Below are 27757 nucleotides of genomic sequence, written 5' to 3'. Positions count from 1 at the left end.
ACAGCTATATCAGGGTCCTTTCAGCAAAATCTTGCTAGTGTATGCAATGGTGTCAGCATTTGGAAGCTGATTATGGGATGGATCCCTAGATATGGCAGTCTCTAGATGGCCCATCCTTTTGTCTCAGCTCCAAACTTTGTCTCTATAACTCCTTCCAGGGGTGTTTTGTTCCCAATTCTAAGAAGGAGCAAAGTGTCCACACTTTGGTCTTCATTCTTCTTGAGTTTCCTGCGTTTAGCAAATTGTATCTTATATCTTGGGTATTCTAAATTTCTGGGCTAAGTTCTAATCTATCCTCTATCTTGACTAGATATGCTAGTTAGTGAGAATAGCAAGGAACAATAGTAGATCACAGAGGCTAACAAGAACCTTGCCTGGGAGCTCCAAGGCAAGCAGTCATACAGACAGGTGAATGAGGGAACCTAGGAGAAAAAGGATGGTTATTTCTAGCGGAAGGGTCAGGGCAGGCTATGTGGAAAAGAATTCACAGCCTGATATTATTTGGGTAGGGTAGTGGCAAAAAAAGACGTTCTAAGCAGAGAGGGAGCTTGGTATTTTCTATTACATTACTATTGACTTTCAAAGAACACCTCCCCAACTCAAGACTTTTATTGTCCCTAAGGAAACTGTGCTCTCTATCATTCAGGGACATGGATATGTTTACCTCGGTATAGCATGCCTACTCCTTAGCCTTGAAGCCTATAGGTTCAATGTCTGGAAACCAAATGTTTATGGCTAGGTAAGCACTTGCAGTCTTAGGATTCCAAGTGCTTTTGATACATCTTAGCTTTGCAAACTGAGGCTCCATGTCTACATTTCTATTTACTTATACAGTAAATGAAGTAATAACAGTCTTCCCACATAAGGTTGAGAAAAGAATTAAATAGGTTAATGAAAACATTTAAAACTATTTTCATAGCATTTTGAAATACACATTATTAATTATAATCAGGTAAGGTGATAGATATGTTAACTAGTGTATTGAAGCATTCTACCATATAGACATTTATCAAAACGTCATGCTTTACTCCATGAATATTTGAAAAATACAACTTTAAAGAAAATAAAAAAAGAATTAAATAATCTTGCTCATATCAATAAATTATAGCTTTTATGAACTCGATAAGCAACAGTGGGGTGATGCAAAGCCCCACAATTTCCTAGGAGTTAAATATTTATTTTCCATCCTCAACTATAAGACACTGGGCAAGCACTGGGACTCTGAGTTGACATGTATCCCTTTGGGGATTTTGTGTCCACCACTGTTCTCTGGAGGAGAACGTTTCTTTACCTACAGAGTGAAGAGTAACAAAAGAATTTCTTTTGTCACTGAGCATCCTGACAGCTATGGGACAGCATATGAAAGCAATGTGTGGACCCTCCATGGGAACTAAGTTTGACTCCCAGAACATTTATAAAAATGCCAAGTGCTTCTGGTGTCTACTTGCAAGCCTAGTACCGAGGAGAAGGCTAGAGACTCTCCAGGGCTTGCTGGCCAGTCAGCCTAACTTACATACAGAGCTCCAAGTCAGGGACAGACCTTGTTTCAGAAACACAAGATGGATGGGATCTAAGAATTCTGGATTGGTCTCCACATACATATACACACATCTGTTCTCAAATGCATGCCTGTATCACACCCCAACCCCCCCCACACACACACACACATTCAGGGACATGGGTATGTTTACCTCATTGCAGGATACATAATCTACAGTGCTGAAGCCTACAGGCTACACATACACACACACACACACACACACACACACACACACACACACACACACANCACACACACACACACACACACACACACACACACACACAGAGAGAGAGAGAGAGAGAGAGAGAGAGAGAGAGAGAGAGAGAGAGAGAGAGAATATTGAGTAATCTATAATGGTGTAGCATCTACTTCTCAAGTACCAGGACTCAAATTCTTGATTTAGGAATAGACAAACAAGAGGAGCTAAGTGATTAAAGATGACTCTAGCACCAAAGATGCCTGCTTTGCATGACCTAGAAACCACTGAGAAACCTAGTACAGTTTCTCATCTTCTGAGTCTGGGTCTCTCATCTGCTAATAAAGCTTATATTTACTTCTTGCAGCTAGTAAAAGAGGAAAGGAAGAATTTGGCTGATGAATCAAGACTCTGAATGTTCACAATTACATAAGAGTCTTTAGTTTAGGAAGAAAAGCAAGAAAGGGGATAATAGAAAGGAGTCTAGAATAGGAGTGGGGGCTTCTTTTTGAAGTGCTTACTGGGTGAACACTAACTCTGTAGAATAGACAATTCTGAGCCATGAGCAAGAGGTCTTATTCTAAGCCCCGCTTCTGCTTATTCAGACAAAGTGGTCAGGAGAGTCTGAGAGAATGTGTATATATATATGATACATACATACATTCATACATATATACATATATACATATACATAAACATGCAAACAGATATACATGTATACACAGATGTGTACATTATACACATATTGTATTTGATGTGTTAAATTTTCATAGACAGGAAGAGATGTCATAATTTCAGAAAAATCTCATAGCAAAAAAACGGTTTAAGCAAAATTTAACTTGGAAAATTTCATTCACTAGCTAGCACTCAGTATGAGTTGGGAGATTGCAAGACCTCCATGGTTTGGCAGGAGGTTGACTAAGAATTGGAATTTCCACAAGCTCAAGTGTTTGTCATCCCTCCCACTAAGTTATAAGTGATATTTATTGAGCACTAAGACCATGCGATCATCTATTGGCTATAAATTACACACTAAAGAGAGAAACTTACACCTAGTGGCAGCCATGGAGACCACGGCACTCTGTATATCAGGGTTGAGTTGAGAGGCAAACAAGAGCTACACATCTCAATTGATTTCTTAATGGGAAGAAAAACGCAAAACTCTGTGGAAGAGAAAATATTATTCAGATTTCACAAGGGTAATAACTTGGCTGTGGGTTTAGTTTATTAAGAAAAACAGTTGTCTTCAACATTATATTGAGGCCAGTGTCTTGGATTCAAGATCTTGATTACTCAAGCACATCAGACCCATAATTATTTGGGAATAAATTATTATTTTATTATCCACTGCTCAAACGGATAAAGGCTTGAATGGTTCTGTAGAGAGAAGGGAAGAGGAGGGAAGATGGCAGGCCTCAAATGGAAGGGTTATGTCTGTATGCTTTGAGTAGGGGGAATGTCAAATTCATGGCTGGAAAATCTTAACTTTAGTCATTCAAAATGACCCGCCTTAACCAATCTGGATTTGACAAACAATCTGTGGAAACAAAATTTTAAGACAGAGAATGATTAAATAAATGACCTGAAAATCATTAATACGTTCATCTCTTAATCACTGAGAACCCACTGTGTTGGTCTTGTCATCACTGTGACCAAACCTGACACAACAATTTAGAAGGGGAAGGATTTATTTGGGATCACAAGTTTGGAGGATTCTGTTTTTGTGCTGAATTTTGTTATTTTAGGACTCACTGGGGCAAGCATCACAGCAGGAAAAGATGGGAAAAACAAAGTTAAGAGATACCCCCGACCAAGAAAACACTCAGTGAACTGCTTTTCCAGTAAATACCAGTCTCACAGTTTTTACTATCTCCCAAAATAGCCATACCCACAATGGGTCAAGCTTTCAAAAGATGAAGCTTCACGAAAAGGACACTTAATCTACAAATCATAACACCTATCACAAAACAGCCATTGGAGAATTGAAAACTCTTGTTCTCTGCTGTTTGTCTGTCTATGGAAAATAGAGGCACAGAAACAAATGTCATAATCTCAGCATAGAAAAGATTTAAGGATATCCTGGTAACAAAAGTAACTGACTTTCAGGAAGCTTTATTGTGATTGTCATGATCATCATCATTGTATAATAATAATAATAACCATAATATATATATTCACGAGCCTGGCATGTTTCTATATGTCTCAGCCTCCTTATACCACTTTTATGAAATAGGCACTAGTTTTTTTTTTACCTTAAAGAGGAAATTGAAATACAGCAGGTTTCAAGTAACTTGTAATTTCAGGTCAAATTTAAAGCACGAAGTTTAATACAAGAATTCATGATAGTATCATTGAATCTTTGAATATGCATATTAATCAGAGCAGCAATGGAAGTCAGGAGGCCAGAGGGGGCAATTCAGTAGAAGGGAAATGGGACACAGTTGGTGTGAAGGCAGAATAGAGAATGATGGAGCAGGAGGAATGGTGATGTGGGTGGGTGTGAAAGAACAGGTAGGGAAGAGAACATGGAGAGAAGCATTGAATCCTAAAGAACTTTGGAAAAGTCGTATGAGAACCTACTGCTGTAAAAGGTCCCTAAAATACATATGTTCACACATACAGAAAGAGTTTGAACTCTTACTGTATCTCTTACATTAAAATGAAGGAAATTTTCCCCTAGACAACATAGGCTCAAAGGCCAGTGATAGAAGTAGCCTCTCTCAGTACAGATTATTGTTACTGTTCTTTGTTACATCCTAGAACATGATGCTAAGATCCAATTGCTAAAGATATCACCTACTAAGTCATATAGTATGGACAAATCAAGCTGGTACCAGCCTGGCACCTTCAGATCTACTAGTTATTCAGCTTCCATGTGTATGTGGGCTTTCTATTATTTTTGTTGTTATTCAAGCCTTAGTCCGTAACGATCTGATAGGATGCATGGGATTATTTCAATCTTCTTGTATCTGTTGAGGCCTGTTTTGTGACCAATTATATGGTAAATTTTGGAGAAGGTACAGTGAGGTGCTGAGAAGAAGGTAATATTCTTTTATTTTAGGATAAAATGGTCTATAGATATCTGTTGAATACATTTGGTTCATAACTTCTGTTAGTCTCACCGTGTATCTATTTTGTTTCTGTTTCCATGATCTGTCCACTGATGAGAGTGGGGTGTTGAAGTTTGTTTGAATGTTTTTGTTTTGTTGTTGCTGTTATTATTGTTGTTGTTTTTAAACCACTGTCTTTGAATCTGCACACTCAAGACTTAGCTCCCATGGCTGACACAGGAGAGAATGGAAACCATCAAATGAAGTTTCCTGCTGACTCTCAGCACAGCTTGCAGCTGCAGGCCTTCCTGTTACCATGGCTCTGCCATCCAGCTCACTCCTGGAGATGAAAGCAGGAGGCTCTCCCTTGGCCTTTAATTAGGAGATTGAAAAATAATTAATTACTAACTTGAAGGTTCCCTGGAAGTTATAGATGATATGCTTTGTGTATGCTTCACTACATTCTCCAGACTAATAACTTTATCTCCTCTATATCCTTCTTTTCCATAAAGTGGTCTATACATCTGGGAAATATTTCAATTAGTGCATTCAGGAGAGGAGATGAAATTAGGAAGTTTAGACAAAGCCAGACTGTCTCATGGTGTGATTACTGTTTTGTGTGGTCGTGGGGTATTTTTATTAATTGTTAATACAGGACACTTAACATTTTATTAAGTTATAAATGTCTGTGTCTAAAATTTCATATACTAATTAAATGTTGAAAATACAAAATAAGTCCCACACAAGGCAACCTGATAGAAATCTTGTAGGAAAGGTTTCATTGGCTTTAAAGAAAACAATGCCAGGTGTGGTAACTCTTGTCTGTATATCTAGTATTCCAGAGCTGAGGCAGGAGAATTTCCATGAAGTACAATCATAATGACAACATTGTCTTATTGCATTGATTATTGCAACAGGGAATTAGCAATCTTCTCTTCTGGTAGACTTAAAAATGAATGTGAAGATACTTTGTAAAATATTAAGCTCTGAATGAGTGATTCTTAGCCATGCCACCTGGAAGAATTTGCTATGGGGAGTTTCCATGCTGTAATTGACTCTTTAACCTGAGGAGATTCACCCCAAGGTGGCCTAAGACAGGATCTCCCTGAGGAAATTCCACAGGGGTGAAAAAGACTGCAAGAAGTTATCATTAGTGAGCCAACATCAGGTCCTTTCTGGCAGGCATTTGCTTTAGAGGCTCAAGAAAGAATAGAGAATATAGCCAGGGAAATGACAGGAAAATCTTCTTAAGCATTCGATTAATTTATGACAGGCGCTTAAAAATTAGAGAGGCCACAACACGGCTGAGCCCCGATAGAACTTTGATTTGTGTAGGAAGGATATGGGGTAATTATTAATGCTTTAAGGGCAGGCTTAGATAAGGAAGACGGAGAAAAGAAATCTGTTTGGCTAAGAGCCAGAGATTGTTCATGGCTTGAAAATACCTTTTAGACTAAGGGATTTAGCTCGTAATCCCAACCAGGACAAAAATAAACCCTGACACAGCTCACTCATTGCTAAGATACAAATCACTGCTAATGTTCAAGGCTTCAGAACCACTGTGCTTTTCTGGAGGGTTTAGAATGGATTAGATTGGAAATTCAACATAATCTAGTGATTTCTCAGTGATACCACATATATATTAAGCCAGACTGTCTGATAATCGAATCCAGGAACTGACTTTTTCTGACAGATTCTCCAGTGATTCCATTACAAAGTCAAATTTGAGGAATACAGACATCTTGTCGCTATCCTTCAACTTTGATAGTCCAACCTAGAGCCATAATTGCATGAGTCCTGAAGTTAGGAGTTACTCCAGTCTGCCCTCCTCCTGGGATACTCAACCCCAGTGCCACTCCACTTGACCTGCTGGTCTGGACCAAATCCGTGAACTCACTTTTTACTTTGAAGGTGATGACATTTCCTTACCAAGAAATTGTTAATTCCACTCTACTGAGAATTTTGCACCCAGTGTATAGGAAACAGTTGGGGGCTGAGGCAGAAGCAACTCAGAGACACAATCCAGGTCTGCTGAATTAGAATCTGCATTTAGCAAGATACTTGGGGGATTTGTCTTCAGTGTCAGGTGTGAAATGTATTACTCTGAAGTTCCATTCCCCCAAAGAACTCCTTTTAGGATGACAGTATCAAGGACAGAAAATCTACCACTTGGACTCAAACTCACTTGAGCATCTCTTTACAGTGTTAACCTCCCATAGGATAGGTACCGACAGTCCTGGTCACCTATCTAATGTCTACTGTGTGTGAGGAGGTGATCTAAGCTTATTTCCTTATGGTGAGTGGAATTGCTAAATTCATTTTACAAGTGAAGAAACTGAGGCAGAAGAGACTAATACTTAACTGTGACAGCAGAGGGTGTTCAAGGACTTTCAGACCAGGTGTTGGAATACAGGTGAGGGATCAATCACCTTAAAATTTCAAAACAATTGCAAATATCTGGCACCTTTCCACAGCAACTGGACCCAAATTCTTATACATAAATCCACTGATCTGCATTTCACTATGCAACAGCATTTGAGAACAACAAGCTTAAAAAGACCACTTCTCTACAAACAACAACATCAACAACAACTACTACAAAAAAAAAAAAACCAACAAAAAACAGCAATGCCCATTTCTTAGTGTCCTCTAATTTGCCCACACTTATTTAATATTATGTTCTAGGTATTGGGCTAAACACGAGAGTAAAAAGAAAGCTGGAAGAAATCTAAAACCTGAATCTTTATCCTTTTAGGGCCCTGGCTGCAATACTGTGAAAGGACTTATCTAGGCTTGAAGAGTTGGAGGCAAAAAGATGCCATCGAGGCTTAGAAGTTATAATCACAGTAATGCCTAGTATTTAAACAAAGTATTGAATCTATGGAAATTGGAGTAAAATTTAAAGTTGCCCCAAGAATGCTCATATTACAACCTGTGGTAATTGAACATTCAGCCACAGTTAGAAAAGGACTCTTGAAAATCAAGGCAAATTTTATTGCCTGTAGACTACATATAGAAGCATTAGCTGAAGTGACTCGTGTTCACCAGGGTTCACTGGCTCAACTAAACTAACCTGGCTTGTAAAGTGACAGCTCCCTTGGATGATCCCACAACATTCAATATTTCTAGTAAATCTTCAAGTTAGTTTTCTCAATGTTGCCTTTAACATGGATCAAAATGGAGACTTCTGTCCCACTGTCTTTCCTGGCTATTCCAAAGCCTCTTTTTTGGATTCATCCACTTTAGATCCTCATTCCAGAAAATAAATGGTGGAGTGTTCCTGGCAGAGATTATCATTTTTCTTCTCCCAAAGATCAGATATATAATCCTCTACTTTCCTTCTTATTCAATATATTTATTCCCGATTCTGCCCTTAAGCGGAGCTATCATATTAACTCTGTGGTAATGTTCAAAAGGTGAGCAGCACAGATATAAAACTCCATATGTAGGTGCCTTCTCTATGGGATAAGCCATTGATGGCAGTAGCCAACAACTTGAGAGTGTACGTGAGAAGGTCTTCAGGAGCTGACATGACCCTTTGCCCATCAAATCTATGGTGATGGTGGCCCTACCTTATCACCTTAATGAAATGTTGCTGTAGATGAGGCAAAGAGGGAGGAAGCCCAGACAAATATGACTGTGACTTTGTAGGGGAAAGACAGTGCTCAGTGTCATACAAGTTTTGTATGCACAACTGAACAGTTCCTCTTTCCGGGGAGCTGGTCCAGCAGTAGAGGAAGTCGCGTGCCGTGTGTCGGGTATCACCATCATGAGGATGACTGGTTAGCAGATAATCTATCTTCTCAGGGCACCATGGCTAGTGCTTTTACTGCTCGTGCATTTGTTCTCATTTCCTTCTCTTACTGTGGTGGGAACAAAGTCTCAGGGACCAGAACTCAGGGTATAAAACTACTGTAAAAGAATAGGTTGTTAACTCTGAACTTCAAACTGAGACCAAACTTCAGACTATGATACTGCTCATCAGGAAATTGAGCTAAGTCTGAGGAAAAGACTTATTCTGATGTGTTCAACAGAGACTTGGCTCTTCATCATCCTAGATAAAGTACCTAAATCACCACTAGAAAACAACAACAGCAAAAAAAAAAAAAAAAGAAATACAAATCTTATATTTCTAATGTCTGTGCTTGTTCAAGGCTTATTGGCACATTTGCTCCCATTTTTCTACATAGTTATGCTAATTACCAGTTTAAACACTGTGATTAAGCTCTATGTCATTAAGTATGTGGATCTGAGTCAAGCACACATAGCAGCTCTGGGGTGGTAATGATGCTTCAGTAGAAATCCCATAGGAACGAATGTTTAAACTAAGAGAGTGATAAGGACAGTCAATATGTTGCAACTATTTGAAGATCTCAAGATACAGGTCAGTAGGTCAAGTGTATTCTTAGAATGTGTACCAGTAAAATCATGACATATCATATATGAATATATTTTTTCCATGTCCTGAAGCTAGAACTTCATATGCAGGAATTTATTTATACTCTTTTATTTACTTTATTGTCACGCGAATGCATAGGTGAATAAGAAAGATGCTCACACTGCACAGTCTCCCACATATTATATAGTGGGAGATGAATCAAATGGTTAGAGAGGAAAGCAAGATAAGAGCAGCCAGCACCTACCTGGCTGGCAGGACCGTGGGCATGGTGTCCACTCACTGAAAGCAGTCACAAGGCAGTCTTTCTTGCATGGGAGGAAACAAGGTCTTACAGTTTCTGGCCGTGTAGACTCTGGACATCTGTCAAAACAAAGAGGCTCTGTCAACATATTGAGGAATAGAAATGGATTGACTTAGAACTGTAGGATTTCATGCAAAAAAAATGTATCTTTTATAGATAATGGAAGAAAGACTCAAGAAAGTGCTGCCCCTTACGTAGGAGGTCATGGCTAGAGGCAGAGATCAAGTCAACTCCAGTTCACTTGATTCAGACACCAATGTATTTTTCAATACAGCAAGGAAAAGGGATGTGGTTCTTAAAATTAAAGAAAGAAAAATGTCAATTGTCAAACCATCAGGGTCAGTTCAAATGATATTTGATATCTTTCAAATAAACAAGTAAAAACATTTTTTTTGTATTTTTCAGTAAGAAACATTTTTTTAGGGTAAGATATGAAATTATTGATGTGCTACAAAAAAAAAGATGAAGATGTAGAGCTAGGTATGGATACACGAGAAGGAAAAGCCATTAAAGTTCCCATAAAATGTCGAGCTTCTCTGATCATTAAACATTTGGAATATTTAAGTAGTTCCTATATTTTCCATAGAACATGGAGGTGGAAGAGACACATGACACTGCAAACCACAGATAACACATATGCATGGTAGCTATCACTAAGCATAGAAAGATGTGAGAGTTGTTATTCCACTGAAAATTAAGTTAATGTGTACAACTGGGAATGGAATTATATAGTCAATCACTTGGAAGAAATAAAGTTCTGATAAACAACATTTTTTCTTTCTTTGATTGCTTTCATGATTCTGAATATTGAGAGTTGAAAGGCACATTTGTCTTCTAAAACAACAAGGGAGACCAAGTGGCATTTTACCATGCAGATGTGAAATTTCCATCTATAAAGTTCACATAAAGTCTAAACGTGTTATGTAGTTTAAAGGAATGATGTTAGTGTCAGAACCAAGTGTCACTAAGTGCTTTGCCTGTGCTCTCACACTTATTTCTGACATCAGTTCAGAGGAATGCTCAACTGAAGGGCTTCAATAATAAAGAGTAAAGCCCAAACTACCTCGAGAACAAGCACTTGAGAAAAATATCATTGTAGGAAAAAAATCACATAGCAAGTCTAACAATTAATAGACTTTCAATAGAAAAAACAAACAGAAACAAAAACAAAAACAAAAGAGATAAGATTATTAGGGAGATAATGGACCAGAACTTCATAATACCACAGGATGGTAATTCAGAACAAAAATTCTCTAGGAGCAACAAATGACCAACATGCAAACACCAAGATACTTCAAATTTAAAGACTTGTGTTAGGAACTAATCATGTTAGGGAAAAAAGGAAGGAAAAAAAGATGTCATCTAAGGAGAAAGAGAATGCTGCTGACATTGGACCTTACTTGATAGAGCTAAACATGAAAAATGTTTTCACAATTTAAAAACTTTAGAAGCAGTGCAGAGAATAGAAGAGGCAGTCTTGTTCAGAGATGGTGTGCTCTACACTATTGGTCCAGGTAGGTAGGAAAAAGATGCAGTTATGGTAAAGTCGGCATCAAAAACAAGAGGCAGGAGCCTGAGGTTTTTGTGAACTGAATCAAGGGGTTCTGAGAGTCTAAATGAAACAGCAAAGAAGGATGCTGTGTCTGACGGCAAGTACTCATGGTTAACTTAATGAGATCTAGAATCACTATCAAAACTTATCTTTAGCCATGCTTAGGGGGGAAACTCTAGATTACATTAATTGAAGTAGAAGACTGACCCTGACTATAGGCAGCAGTCTTCCATGGACTGGTAGTTTAGACTGAATAAAAATGAGGATATGAGTTGAAACACCAGCTTCTAGCTCTCTGCTTTCTGATGGTGGGGATGATATGGTCAGTGGTCTCCAGCTCTGGGCCCATGCCTTCCCTACCACAGTGGACATTGCAGCTTCAAGCTATAACTCCAAATAATCCTGCTGAGCTTACATTGTTTTTTTAAAGCATTTTGTCCCAGCAATGAGACAAATTATGAGTGCACTTTAGATGGCCAGTTTATGCTTCCCACATGTAGAAGCCCTATCCTTCAAAGTGATAGTACTTGAAGGTGTGGTCTTTAGGGTGTGAGTAGTTTATATGAATGAAGTCCTCACAAGAGGACTGGCCTCCTGACATGAGAAGTCTTGTTCCCTATCCCTACTCATTGCCATGTGAAGATACAGCAAAAAGTCAATCAAAAATTAGGAAGAATCCCCTTATTCTATCCTGACCGGACTGTTAGCTTGAGACACCTACTATCCAAGACTATGAAAAATATGCTCTGATTTTTGGTCACTGCACTATGACTTTTTTTTTATTATAACAGTTCAAATTGTTTAAGACAAAGTTCCCAAAAATTTTAATCAAAAGTATAAATATAAGTTACTGGCAGAATGCCCCATGGAGAAGAATGTCATGAGGGTCCTGGAAACAGGAGTCAAGCATTATTGCTTTGATGGATACTAATTAATAGATGAATTATAACTAATAAATAAAAAATCTCATGAATTTCTAAAAATTATTTTATTTAGAATTAAGAGGGAAACAACAAAGGAAAGGAGAAGCAAGAGTACCTGTGTATGTGTGTTCATGAGAATATGAAGGCAGAGCAAGGTAGATAAGAAACTGGTAAGAGGGCTGGTGAGATGACTCAGTGGGTAAGAGCACCCGACTGCTCTTCCAGAGGTCCAGAGTTCAAATCCCAGCAACCACATGGTGGCTCACAACCATCCGTAACGAGATCTGGTGCCCTCTTCTGGAGTGTCTGAGGACAGCTACAGTGTACTTACATATAATAAATAAATAAATAAATAAATAAATAAATAAATAAATAAATAAATAAAAGAAACTGGTAAGATACAATTAGCGACACAGGAGGGGGAGTGAAAGTCTGGGTGCTTACTGCTTGCATCTCATCTCTCTATTGATGAGCTAGGTGAATTATTCTTACATAGTCAAGAGAAAGACATAAGACACCAATTGAAATAGAGGTTGGGCTTATGGGAAATGGGGTATAGAATAGGAAATGGTTGGGGAGGGGAATGCATTCTACCATTGATCCTGGGGTGTTGTTCAATGCTGCAGAGTATGTAATACTCTGATGAAAATAAATTACAGTGAAAAGTGTACATGCACAGAGAAAAAAATAAGTGAGCAATGAATAATAAATGAAAACTTATTAGCGGTATTGTTATTAACCATAATTAATTCAAACAAACCGTTATTAAATGGATTTGCTCAATGAGCAAAGATGTAGGAAGAAGAGATTCTTTAGCATGATATAGTGTCATTGAAACGATCCACTCCAGTAAGCAAATTTATATCACACCGTAGTCAGACAGTAAAAAACACTGAAATCATTCCCAGGACTTTTATTCATACTCTGAGGTCTAATAAAAATAAAGTGAACTGCCATTTATCCTAACCTCTCTGCTGCCTCTCGGGTCCCAGAGCTGGCAGCAGAGTGGTATTTAGGTACGGTGGGAGTGTCTCCAGCAATGCCTGCTCTTCTATACTCCATTGAACATAGAAGATAGATGTAGGGGTCATGTCCACCTGTGGAAAATTCCTCTGGGCATTCAAAGAATACATAAGAAGTTACTGTGATGCTGGCCTTCAAGTTTTCCATATGGGGTGCCCATACTGTGGGGACTCTGCCACTCAAGCAGGAGTCAAAACTACTCTCTACTGGGCAAATGGAAGGAGTTATACAGAGACAAAGTTTGGAGCTGAGATGGAAGGAATCACCATCCAGAGACTGCCCCACCCGGGGATCCATCCCATAATCAGCCACTAAATGCAGACACTATTGCATATGCCAACAAGATTTTGCTGACAGGACCCTGATATAGCTATCTCTCGTGAGGCTATGCCAGTGCCTGGCAAATACATAAGTGGATGCTCATAGCCATCTATTGGATGGAACACAGGGCCTCCAATGAAGGAGTTAAAGAAATTACCCAAGGAGCTTAAGGGGTCTGCAACCCTATAGGAGGAACAACAATATGAACTAACCAGTACTCTCCAGAGCTCATGTCTCTAGCTGCATATGTAGCAGAGGATGGCCTAGTCAACCATCTATGGGAGGAGAGGCCTTTGGTCTTGCGAAGATTATATGCCCCAGTACAGGGGAATGCCAGGGCTAGGAAGCAGGAGTAGGTGGGTTGGGGAGCAGGGAGGGGGGAGGGTATAGGGGACTTTTGGAGAGGAAATTAGGAAAGGGTATAACATTTGAAATGTAAATGAAGAAAACATCTAATAAAAAAAGAGAGGAAAAACAAGCACCTCACTGGGAATAATGCTACCCTCTCTAAGAGGGATACACTCTCTGTGCTCCACCTTTAGGGAACAAGAGAAACATTACTGTCTTCTCCCTGAGAAGATTAGCCTGAGGCTCTCTAGTGTTTTGTGGACTAGGGAAGCTAAGACTTATCCTGAAAGGGTGCCCACTTTCCGGCCCTTAGAATCAACTATTCTCTTGCCCATGAAATTGTGGGTTTTTTTTTTTTTAATTTCTTCTTCCAGAAGGTTTTACCCTTTCCTCCAGAGCACAACTTCCTTTATTTATGAGTGTGTTGTATAAGACTTCACACTTGATCACATTTCCAATTTTCATAAATTTTCTATCAGAGCCTCAGAATATCATCCTTGTCAACCAACAGCTTTTGTGTCTTCTGCCTGTGCAAACGACAAGTTTGATTTTCTGCACCATTTCAGTGACTGACCCACATCAAGAGTCTCCGTACTGTTTATGTTGGAACTTAGGTCTGAGTTCTACAGATAATACCTGTGGCATACTGCCAGCTCTGATTGTCTTGATGAGAGAATTCTGCCTTATTTATTAAAAATGCCAGGTCTTTAGCTCAGTATAAGTTGAAACTACAAGTGAGTCACTTACTATCCCATGTCATTGGAGCCAGAAGGTGAAACAATTTGAGGGGATATCTTCTAAGTTCTTCAGTCATTTTCACATTGAAAGCACAGGCTCAAAACCCAGGAAGATAAGAATTCACTATTCAGTTAGTAGAAAAATCATGGATCCTTGCCTTTGGGGATGATTTCTTCTTCCTATCTGTGTGTATACATGGTGTGCTGAACTTCACTGCTCTTAATACTTGGCACATGAATTTTATTTTGATATATCCATTCCCTTAGACTTGTTCTGGGAGGTTCTGCACACATTGTCTTTCATTCTCATCCTATAGATTGTAATTCCATACCAACATGAACAACATCAAAAGGAGCTAAGAAGTCATGCCAGTTTCCACGTATGCTCTATGCCCATCTCCCTAATCACCCATCTGACTCAGCCACAGCCATATTCATCTTGCTTAGCTGCATGGGGCATATCTGCCAACGTTTTACAGACTAGATATTTAAACACAGCTATTTTTTTTTACTATATCTAAACACAAATGCCAGGGGCTTTCACAGTAAAGGCAGGAAATGCCTTATCAGAAACTTTAGAAGGCTTGGAACATTGTGCTTGTTATCTTTGTTGCTATTATTTTTATTTTAAATGTTAGAACTAGAAAGCATTGAATAATGAACCAACCCCCCAGAAATACCCATGTGAGCTATGACTTCTGTTTTGGTAGCGTTCCGGCTGGTTCTCATTTTCTGATATGATCAGTTTTATTTCTCATACAATGGTAACTTTCTCACCCACACAACTGCATGCAAACAAAAGTGAGACTCAGCACTGTGAGGAGAGGAACATTGTGTCTCTTGGTTGAGGGAGTTTGGGATAAAACACAACACTTCAGCACATTCGTCTCTTCTCTCTAGCCCAATCTTTTTCTTAGGAAACTATTTGTCCTTCCTGTCTCTAACTCCCAGACCACCCCAAGGACTTCACAGGTAACAGAATATCTGTCCAGGTTGACATGGACTATGACACTAAAAAGCCCATAAGTGTATATATTTTTGGAAAGGGCAAGGTGAAGCACACTCTCTATTGCTGGTAATCTCACAGAGCACTCCACTGGAATATTAGCTTCATATTTCTTTTAATGTAATTGACCTCAAGAATTCTAATTAAATAAATTGACTAAAGTCAATGTAGCCTGCTCATGTTTACCAGGATGGTTTAGAGACATACAGTAAGAATGAAAACTTCATGGCTAGTTTTACAGGTTCATTAATAGTACACCTGGGAATCCATCCCATAATCAGCCTCCAAACGCTGACACCATTGCATACACTAGCAAGATTTTGCTGAAAGGACCCTGATGTAGCTGTCTCTTGTGAGACTATGCCAGGGCCTAGCAAACACAGAAGTGGATGCTTACAGTCATCTATTGGATGGAACACAGGGCCCCCAATGGAGGAGCTAGAGAAAGTACCCAAGGAGCTAAAGGGGTCTGAAACCCTATAGGCGGAACAACAATATGAACTAACCAGTACCCCCCAGATCTAGTGTCTCTAGCTGCATATGTATCAGAAGATGGCCTAGTTGGCTATCAGTGGAAAGAGAGGCCCATTGGTCTCGAAAACTTTATATGCCTCAGTACAGGGGAACGCCAGGGCCAAGAAGTGAGAGTGGTTGGGTGGGGGAGTGGGGAGGGTGTAGGGAACTTTTGGGATAGCATTGGAAATGTAAATGAAGAAAATACCTAATTTAAAAAAAAAAGAAAAAAATCGTACATAAAGTAATTAACATCAGCAACACCCAAGCCCTCTATGTCTGCGTGTATTATGTGAAACATCTATCAAAGTGTCTTTCAGCCTGTAGCAAAACTGGAGGTTATCCATTGAAATAATATTTTAGAGTCTCATATACAAAGTTTCCAAAAAAATTACACAAGACCTTATATATAAGACCTATTCTCTAAGCTGTTAACTTCTGGTACTGTGATTTATTTTACCCACAAAACACCTTTAAGCTCATGTTCTAGATTCATCTCTGTTTCTGTAATGATACACTTGATCAAAAGCAATTTAGTGGGAAAAATGGTCTCTTAGGTTCTGCCTTTCATATCCATCATTAAGTCAGGAACTCAAGGAGGAATTTGAAGAAGAAACCATGGAGGAACAGTCTTTGTTGGATCACTTTGTTAGCTGATGTTTAGCTAGCTTGATCAGACAGCCCAAGTCTATTAGCTCAGGTAATGGTGTTGCCCACAGTGGTTTGGACCCTCTAAACCAATTAAGAAAGCAGACAAACCCCTATAGATGTACCACCGTCAATTTTATCTGGGAAAAGCATGAATTGAGACTCCTTTCGTGGGTGACCTTATGTTTTGCCAAGCTAACAGCAAGTCTAACCAGGACAGTCAAGATTTGAATGAAGGAGTGTGTTCAGATATCTTTATAATAAACTCTTATTCAAAGTAATTATGAGATATGAGAAGACAATTGAGGCCATTTAACCTACAGCTCAACTTTTCTCATCCACATGATACTTTAACATGTGGCAAAAACTTACTTAGTAGAAATGTGTCTCTATTCTAGTGTCCTTTTGCTAGGAAATGGGAAAAGTTACCTTAATACCAAGTAGATTTTTCCAGCTATAGTTAAGAGCTGAAAAATTATGGAAGAAAGATCAGACTCTCAGATTGCTATATTTCTTCTTTATAGTAACAAGTAGCTATTTACTGCATGCCATGTTGGGGTTACCCTATTCTTACACCATGTCTGTTTTGATTTTTATATTCATTTTACTGTTTCATGGATGGTTTGCAAAGTTGAAATTTTAGGCCAAAAATTAATAAGGTTGCAATCCTTTCCAGAAAAAAGGTCCCATGTCCACACAATTCAATTATATTAAAACTCTTTGGATTTGCCATTGACTGCAGTAGGCTACCAGTTGGACTGGGTGACATGAAGTGTTATGGTTCAAGTTAGTCTACAAAATCATCAATTCATAGATTCATTTAGTCCACATATTGCCTTGGCTGTCAAGTAAGTAGAAAGATGTAACTGATGTAAATTCATATCCTCAAACAACATCAGTACTGAAAGTCAGACACTACAGCAGCAATGGCATGCTTGCATCAGTAAAACAGGTCATGGTTTCAAATGGCTCTTTATGCTGGCACTCTTTGCTACCATCGACTGAGGTACACATATATTTGTATAAAGTAAAGATGAATACCAGGTTCTCTGGATCTTTTATCCTTCATGTTTACTCCTTGTCTAATCTCATCACTCCTCTATACAATTATCAATTACTCCTGAACTCCAAGAATGTTTATAGAATTCTGACAATATGGTGATCAGGAATACAGCAATAAAGGACAGTTACTACTAGCCTTCAAGGTCACATATCTGAAGACACATAGGTAAAGATTTTCTGGCTATGATTAATCTCTAATCAGTTGTCTTTGAACATATTTTCAGAGCTATCAGCTCATTAGACACATAAGTACCAATGGTGGGCTACATCTATCATTCTTCTTCCTAGGATAGCCAGTTTTGTTCCCTTAACTTTAGCTTCTGTAGTTTCTGTCATACATAGCCAATGCATCTTCTATAGCAGTGTGGAAGGACACAAGCCTTTTACTGTGGTGCCAAGAGTGGAGATACTTAGGTGTTTGTGTGGCTATAAGAGACATACATTGTACTGAATCTGACAGATGGGCAAATAAATTTGTCTACAATAACAGAAAGGGCAGGGGTGTGGACAGACAGGCTTGGCATGATGCTGTCTATGTTTATGATGCAAATGTTTCCACATCTCTCTGAACACTAGTTTCATTGTCTACCCCTACTTTTTATTACCTGACTGCAGCACCTCTAAGTTCATGCCATTAGATAATTGAGAAAGGGGAGTTTCTTCCTCCTAGACAGAAAATTCATATTTCCTAGGGAAACACTGAATTGCTAAACTGATAGCTATATGCCCAAGCTATCATCAGCACAATCTGTGACTCAGCATTCCTATGGTCAGAGTGGGACCTTTATCACAATTACAAGGCAAGTTATGAGGTCAACTACCTTATCTGTGAACAAAGCATGGGCCCTTAAATTCTCTTTTTGCTTCCATAATCTGAGCAAGTTGTAGATCCAGAAATGAAACTCTCCCAGTTGCGGTCTCTTGCCAATCTGTTCTTTCTTATCATCACTTTAAATATTTCTTGAGATATTTTTTAAAAATCTTTATCCAAGCTCCCATGTCAATATATCCCTGCTACCTTTAAAACATATGTCTTCATTACATGGAATACAGAAAACACACAACTGTATTTTACTTATGAGCATAGATTACACAAACCAAAGTTTCTATGGGAGTCTGAACCATAGTGAAATATTACCCTTCAAAGAATAGACCCTGGCTCCAGGTTGACCTAGTCTCTGCAAGACTTTAGAAGAGCCAACTAGAGAGGCAGTTCTAGAAAACTGTTTGATTACTCAAATTTACTTCAAGTTAGTGGAGATGACTTAATTTTTCATTGACTAATACATATATAATAAATGAACTTCTGGAGCATATATTGAATAAGCTTAACTTAGAAGTATATCTGTTAATCAAGGTTGAGTAACAAGAACAACAAGGTCTGGAAAAGACAGCTCGGTGGTTAAGAGCATAAACTGCTCTTCAAGAGAACCAGGATTCATTCCCTGGAACTCAAATAGAATGGCAAGCAACTACTATAACCCCAGATCCAGGAGATCTGATACTGTCTTCTGATCTTTGTAGACAACTGTACACACATGAGCATACACACACACACACACACACACACACACACACACACACACACATGTGCAGATGTACACACACATGTACACATAAATATAAATTAAATAAAGATTTTTCAAAGAACACAAATTCTTACCCCACCATAAACCTATGCCTGCCGGTTGTTTTATAATCATTTTCTACTAATAATACATGGAAAATGGTCATATGAACATTCAGCAGAAGGCTGGTGGTACCTTTTGGTCATTACTTGTCCCACATGACTCTTGATACAGAAGACCTTTCGTGTCTGAATGCCCACCCCACATGTTGCTTCTCCATTCCAGCCAATGGTCACATTGAGGGCAGTGACAAGAGTATTTTCAGAGCAGGAACCCCAAGCAGATGTCTCCCAGTAGAGCTGTGTACAGGAATGATCATTGCATAGGCGGTACTCTTGGAGTTCCTGACTACTAGGGCAGGTCTTTCCACCTGTGAAAATTTTAAGTGAGAAAGAAAGCATGAATCGCAATGCTATCATTCTTGATTTTGTTTCTTCTGCATGCTGGAGACCTAACCTACTGCATCCTTCTGACTCTAAGACCAGGAATGTATTTGCTATGCCACAATTTAAGGATAGTGGTATGCTCTTGTGTCTTAATTTAATAGACAGTGGGTCCATATTCAGCAGAGTATAAAATTAATTTATTCTATTGTCCACCTATGAAGCACACATCTCTGAAATGGACTCCAAAGAAATCAGCTTTTCCTTTGATATCATTATGTTTGCATAAGCTAATCAGTGGGATAGACAAGCTCAGTATGTCAGAGCATCCTATACATATGTTAAAGAAACATAAAATAGGCCAGGACTTGGAGAGACATTATGTCAAACTCACACTATATATAATTCCTTTTGTTAAGGAAGATGTTTTGTTTCTCAGACTGTCATTTTTAAAGTACTAATCCTCCATGAAACATTTTACTGCCACTTGAGAAAGCCAGAGGTATGTGTCTTAAATCTAGCAAGAAAAAGCTCATCTTCAACTCAGAAAGAGATCTGACACCCCAGTACACCCTGGCAGAGAGACCAGACAGATGTGCACCTTTATACCCCTGGCTGAATTAGAGAACCAAACCTCATTTCTAGCTATTCTTTTACATTTTTATCCAAGGCAAAAAGTAGTACATCTCTGAAGTATTGATCTTTCCCTAAACAATCACACTACAATGTTGTATTCAGTGGGACAAATAGCTCAGATGCATAGCCCCTGTTTGGTTATTTTTATTCTAATTAGTACTAATCTCCCCCCCCCCCATTCTACAAAATCAAAGCTGGGATATATAAAAAGCAGTTGCACTTTAAAATGACAAAATTCTTCCTTTACCATGACCCTGGCCCTATTTCTCATGATCACAGTACTGAAACCTTGCTTAAGATGCTGCTCACAGCAGGGGTCCCACTATCCTGCTGTTCTAATGGAACCAAAGACTGATGAGGCAGAGGGAGGACATGAAAGGGATAATGTGTGTATCTGGGGATGGAGTCCATTGCTGGGAATGATGGTAGCCACTGTTCCTTTAATTTGTTCTGCAGTTACTATCCACATCCCCATAGCACCTTTTACCTTCTTCAAAGCTAGTTTCATGGCTTTCATGTTCCCTCCCTGGCCCTTGGCACTAGGCATTCTGGAAAAGGAAATCAGGACACAGATCAGTCCCTTATAGATGTTACTAGAACATCTTGGTGGAAAGTCAGGTCTCTAGTTCATGCTTTGGAACTCTTTGTATTAGACAGATCCAATTATGTTCCCAATTATGCATGACACCTGAGCCTGGATGTGTGACTATACTTTGCTCTCTTCTCTAAGAAGTAGAAGGAAAGAACATGCAATCCATTAGACTGGGTCATATAAAAGATTGGCCTGAAGCAATCCATGTGGAATGGTGATCCCAGCATAGATAAAATAGAGGACTCACAGAAAATAAAGTGTGTGTGGAAATGAAAAAGTTAATGCACATTTAATGAACAAAGATGCAATCTAAGCCTATTTCCATGCACGGCAAGGGTGTTTCAGTCACTTATTCAATAATAAAACTTACAGGGGAAGCAATGAACCTGTTACTCACCTTCTCCAGCCAAAGCCAGGATAGAACGTGTCCTGGTTTGTTTCCCATCTGAGTTTTTATTTGAACAGGACTGTGAGCAGGATGACCACACCGTCCACTCACTCACTACACAGTCCATTCGGCAGGGAATTTCACAAGCCATTCGTTCAGGAGGAGGAGGCACTGGACAGAGACCCCCTGATACTTCTTCTCCTGTAAGAAAACAGAGATAGTTGCTTAGTGCTGAAAAGCAGGGCCAGCCCAAGGAACACACTGGTCCATGGCTTTCTCTATAATCCCACTTTATCTTGGAAGCCTTTAGCAGGTGTCCAAAGCATGAAATATAAGTATGGAGGTACTGTCAGCTATCTGTAATGTTTATGTCAAGAAAGATATGCCAAGAAGTAATGTGATGTTTAAAAAGGTAAATAGCATGGCCAAACTCGCATTTGTCAGACTTCACAGGGACAAAGTTGGCCCCTTCTAGAAACAATTTAGCCACGAATGACTGGAGCTTGAGTATGACTGACATGTTAATGGTGGACACACAGTACAGCTGTTCATTCATCTTCAAAGTGGAAACCAGAGAGCTCTGAAGGTCTCAAATGATGCTAACCATCACAGTCTACCTGCTAAATGAGACTTTCACCATCTTAGTTATCTTTTCAGTGCTTTGTCTCAATACTTACTACCTAACAAACATTACCACAGGATCTTTGTTTTCTTTGTACAAAGAAATAAATAATTTAACCACAATGGGAAAGGCCTGTGACTGAAATTACAGAATATGTTGACAAAAGTAGAAAGCCAGTCTGAGGTCCTTCCTAAGACATTTGATAATCTGATTAACTTACAAATAAATATTAATTGTATTTAAAACCAGAGTGGAAAACAAAGCAAATATCAAGATTACTAATTTTGCTATTGAGACAGGGCCTTTACCATCCATCTATAAATAACATTTACAGTCCTTTGATATTACATCCTGCTATGATTTTCATAGTTTTAAAATAAAGCAGAGTAGAATTTTACAACAAGCAGATGGTAAGACTAATGGGGTCATTTCTAAAATACTTTTCATATCTCAAAAGATAACAATGGTTTCTTGAAAAATAAAACACATTTGGGTTGTTTATCATTATGACAAATTCCTTAGATATAATAATTTTATTTTTCTCCCTCCATCCATTTACAGTCTCCTCATACACAGAGGAAAACAATGAATAAAGGCACCATTTATTATTTGAAATAACAACATCAAATCTGGAATGACAGGTATAGGATACAGACAGTTTTCTCTGAGTGACTTTGCAGTTTGGAATTTTCCTGTCATGATTAGTCCAACATGAAAGTAACTGCTAAGAATATGAGTATTTATTGACTACCTCCTTGGTGTAGATGGTGTATTTTGCATATATCATATCATATCATATCATATCATATTCATCTACCCTTAGGAGAAGCTCACTGGGGTCAGAATGCTCTGTCTTAGCTCACAGATCATGAGTCCCAGAGTGAGAGCGGAAAACTGGTCCACGGTTATCCAGGGAAGAGTTGGGAGTCACAGATAAACCTCCTAATTCGTGAGCTTCCATTATCCCATTATCCATGCTATGGCTAATCCCTTGGAGATGGATATTTTTCTCTGAGGAAGTAAATAAAACAAGCTGACAGTCAGCCTGCCTGCCTGAAGGAGAAGACAGTGCTCAGTGAATATCTGCATTCATATTTGTAAATGAGGCCAGGCTCATTGCCCTTGAGGTACAAATAAAATTTTTCAAGCATATTATGAGAAGTAATAGAGACTCCAGCAGATAATCAAGCTGAAAGCTCAGCTCCAATCATTTTCCTTTCAGTCTCAATCTATTTTCAGGGTGAGTCCATACAGTGTACCCACCCCCTCCACACACACACAGGAAGTCATCTAGGGGCACCTCATTGCCACATTTGGAAGCCAGCAGGCCAGCGTGGTGGGAGGTGGGGGTGGGGCAAAAAACAAAGAACCAACTAACCCACATCTAATCAAAATTTAATTCCCACTCTTGTGAATATGATTAGCATAATTTTAACACAAAGCATTCTAAAGTAATGGTTTGCAAAGAACATTTTCGGGAATAAGAGATACTCAGGAATCTTACAAGAAGTAGAAGGGGTAGACAGTATACTGGGAAGTACTGGGTTAAACATGAGCTGTGCTGTTGGAACTGACTAATTTAACAGGATATTGGCTATGTTAGTGAACATCAGAAATTTCTGTGGCAATAAATGAGACAGAGGGTTTTTCCTCAATCGTTCATCAATGGCCACACAGCCTCCTTGTAAGAAATGTCTCTCTACAACAAATAGCATCCTTTTCCCTCTGCTTTAAGAACATGCTATATCAAAAAATTATAAAATTGTCTATTATGTAAAGAGTGGAACCCATGTGCAATGACTGCAAGGGGATTAAAAACATAGGCTCAGTTCAAGGACACTCCACAGAGCTCATGTTCATGATCCAGGTGAGCTACAGACATGCAAACTTAAACGGAGTCCAAAAATAAGTAGATGAAATGTGACACAGACAAAATATGCTGGGATCTACTGCAGGGAACCTGTTGGAGTTAGTAAGTGTCATGATATGCATTCAGACAAAGCAGAGACAAGCTGAGATCAATGCCAGTAAGGGGAAGATGCCTCAGCTAAGTGGGAGACACTACTAAATGAACAGAATCAGGAAAATAAAGCAATGTGGAAGGCAGACAATGCTGATCATCCCTTGAGGTAAGAACCAGGAAGAGTTATTTAATGTTGAGTTCTAATGGATGATGAAAATGTGGAAACAAGTTCTTATTTACACTCTTTCTTTCTTTTTTTACAATTGGATATTTTCTTTATTTACATTTCAAATGTTATCACCTTTCCCAGTTTCCCCTCCGGAAACCCCCTATCCCATCCTCCTTCCCCCTGCTTCTATGAGGGTACTCCCCTACCTACCCACACACCCACTCCCTCCTCCCCACCCTTGCATTCTCCTTTACTGGGGCATCAAGCCTTTGCAGGACCAAGAGCCTCTCCTCCCATTGATGCCTGACTAGGCCATCCTCTGCTACATATTTAGCTGGAGCCATGAGTCCCTCTATGTGTACTATTTGGTTGGTGGTTTAGTCCCTGGGAGCTCTGGGAGGTCTGGTTGGTTGATATTGTTGTTCTTCCTATGGAACCCCAAACTCATTCAGCTCCTTCAGTCCTTGCTCTAACTCTTCCATTGGAGACTCCATGCTCAGTACACTTATTGGCTGTGAGCCTGATATAGCTGTCTCCTGAGAGACTCTGCCAGAGCCTGACAAATACAGAGTATGCTCGCAACCCTCTTTCTTTAAACTCCCAGTTACTCTACCTTCTCATGACCCAAATTTTACCTCCTCTCAAGGCATCACACACTCATGCCTCTCAGCACTGACTTCAGGTTTCTAAAACAAAACCTCATGAACTGATGTGCCAATTACTAATTCAGAGAAGTGGCAATATACCCTGCAACATTCAGTAGTTTGTCCTTGCAAGGCTAATACAGGTCTATGAACAAACAGATCAGAGTACATTTAAGAAAGCCAAACTGATAGTATAAGCAGTTCCTACAAATCTCATGTGGGTTTGTGTGTGTGTGTGTGTGTGTGTGTGTGTGTAAGAAATTACATCAAGGAAAAGTTACAAAGGGCATCCTAGCACCAATGTTTCCCACCTAGTCAAGTGAGTGTTGGAAAGTGAGTTGTAGCTACCAGCATTTACCCTCTAAGAATACTACTTAATATCTTTTCCTTTCTGTTATCTCATTGTAGTAATGAAATAATAGTGTCACCTCTTGAGGAGAGCCCAAGGATGAAGGATTACTTAGACAACAACACACATAAAAAGTAATTTAACACATGACAGGCTCATAATATGAAAGAACCTAACAAGATGTTCTTTGCAAAATGGTACACACACACACACACACACACACACACACACACCAATCAATAGACTAAGGGTCTAAATCTCAGCTTTTGTGTTGTACCCATGAATGTACTACCTTTATGCTTCTGCTAGGTACAAATTAATGTCTATGAAGGCTCTCATGAATGACAGAAATATTTATAATCATCTAATCCATTTTGCTGATACAATGAACTAAAAAACCCTTCAAAATCCCATCCAAGCATCCAATTCTGAAAACCTAGCCTCCACCTAGGCCTCTGTGCTTATATCCCTATTGTATGTATCAAGTCATGGAACCAAGGTTATCTTGCTTATGTTCTTTTGAATGGATCAATGAGATCACCGACGCCAGGTATGTGCAGAAAATACAGCAACTTATGGAAGAGAAGCTAACCCATTATTGGTGATTATTCACAGACTTGGATAATTTAATATCATAATAAAACAGTTGTATGTTAAAGCAAAATTGAACTCATCTTTCCAAGGAGAATACAAACTTACTCCTAGCCTTCACCAAGCTCCTGGAATCAATGCTGAATGAACAGGACTAGGTGGTCACTTCTGAATGGATTTACTGACTACTGGGGCTATAGGATTCTTCTGATCTCATCAACAGCAGTAAAATTATACAATATGCTGAAATTATGTGAAACAAATAGTTTTAAACAAACAATCTCCTGTTCTTTAGAACATTCACAGGGGTGTATAACATTAAATATACTTTCATCACTTCAAACTTAAGGTAAGTTTCCAGTAATCTTGCTGTTGTCCCTTCCCTTCACCCACAGAAACTAAATAAAATGTTGAGATCAAACATTGGCTCCAGAATATGTTAATATACTCAAGAATTTTTCTTGTGTTTCTCTTATCACTAACTTACTTTTAATTATCAATTTGGTACTTATACTTGCTAATTTGCTTGGGCTGAATTCTAACTTGGTTTCCTCCTGCCCCAGTTTCCTGAGATGCTTAGATTTCAGATATCCACAACTAAACCTGGATCCAGCATTAGATATTAAATACGAATTTTTTTTCAGTTCCAGTATATATGCTAGATATATACTGCAAATAGTTTACAATAGGTTCGATGTGACCACCAAGCAAGAAACTATTCTTAAATGAATACTAGGATAGCTACTAGATATTGGCCTTTTTCTATCAGATAAATACATTTAACACATACATATGGTCTATGTAAATTCTTGTGTCATGGTTCTATTACCCCCTTTTTATAATAAGCAAATAAACACCATAGCACAAAACTCTCAGTTCCCCAACATACATTTCAAGCATTCAAAGCAATAAAAGAAAAAGAAAAAACATGAAATACCCATATAAAATATGCAGTATGATTTGAAACACAGACAAACATTTGGTTATTATGTCAACGTTAAGCTCCTTACTCTTCCTGAAATGATGTTCACTGGCTACTTTATTGATATTTCTACTTGTATGCTACTGTACCATCTATAGAAAATATTGAAGCCATTATCAAAAACACTCCACATGTCATAAAATTTTATGACCTATTTAAATCTCAGAAAAGAATGCCAATAAATGCTGATTAAATGCTTGCCAACAGTGGAGTAAGCTATCAGCAGACTTCTTTTCAGAATGAATTAAGTGAACTACATCTGTGCTTAATTCCATATTTTAAATCTAAATGTTATCTCCCAAGAAGCAAGCAGCCTCTGGGCCACATCTAGACCATGATCCTAATCGAATAAAGACATACTTATATTTCAGTGCAATAAAGTATGGGGCCAAGACTCAGGGAGAAGCAGATCTCACTTGCAACATCCTATTATTGTCATCACTGTGACTGCAGCTTCTATTTGCTTATTTCAGAAGTTAACAATTATATGCATATCTAGTTTACACACGCAGGGAGAGGAACAAAGAAACTTGATGGTATTATGCTATTAAGAATAGTAATCATAATAATGACGGTGTCAATGTGGATATAGCAATAGATCTAACATTTAGGGAAACTTATAGTAAGCTAAGCTAACCATTGTGACTGGCATTGCTCTATTGACTATCTACATTAACATTATTGGCTTAGCTGGCACTACCACTAGACTGCCGCAGACCCTCTGGGCCCCTTTGTCTGTGTGGAACGGGTCTCTAGTCACAGGTGGGCAAAGCGTTGGATGAAATGACAGACAGATGCACACAGGAGAGGTTGTGTAGAATCTGAATGTAATTTGTCAAATCAAGCATCAAAATTTTTATACAGAAGAAAATAAGGAAGTTGGGTGACACACCCGCAAGGTAGAAAGAGGTTACTGGATTCTTTCACAAAACAGAGGAATACAAACACAGAAGGTCTAACAGGAACCACCTGGGATAGAATTCATTGTTAACAACTGGGATCAAAAAGAGCTCCACCTAAGATTCACTTAATCTTATAAGCCAGGGTCAAGGGTTTCATGCCCTTGCCATAGTTCCTATTTTAGTGTATTGTATAGTCCACCTCCCCCCTAGGCCATTGTAAATACATGTGTATGGGTGTAACTCAGCTATCTATATAGTTCTAAGTATCTACTCTGGTTCCTCCTTG

General features: G+C 38.8%; 1 protein-coding gene across 1 annotated transcript in view; it reads right to left on the bottom strand.

Annotated features, from left to right (window-relative positions):
- Thsd7b (thrombospondin type 1 domain containing 7B) overlaps positions 1-27757 on the bottom strand; it is an 879842-nt gene that overhangs the window by 399764 nt on the left and 452321 nt on the right. Inside the window, exons 8-10 of the mRNA XM_021164520.2 lie at positions 21259-21450; positions 19386-19620; positions 9433-9548 (exon numbers count right to left, since the gene is read on the bottom strand). Of these exons, the coding sequence (XP_021020179.1) occupies positions 9433-9548; positions 19386-19620; positions 21259-21450 (543 nt within the window). The remainder of the gene's footprint in view (positions 1-9432; positions 9549-19385; positions 19621-21258; positions 21451-27757) is intronic.

The sequence above is a fragment of the Mus caroli genome, chromosome 1 (assembly GCF_900094665.2).
Source record: "Mus caroli chromosome 1, CAROLI_EIJ_v1.1, whole genome shotgun sequence".
Classification (NCBI taxonomy): Eukaryota; Metazoa; Chordata; class Mammalia; order Rodentia; family Muridae; genus Mus; species Mus caroli.
The sequence above is the reverse complement of the archived record's forward strand: the minus strand, read 5'-3'. Positions and strand labels throughout refer to the sequence as shown.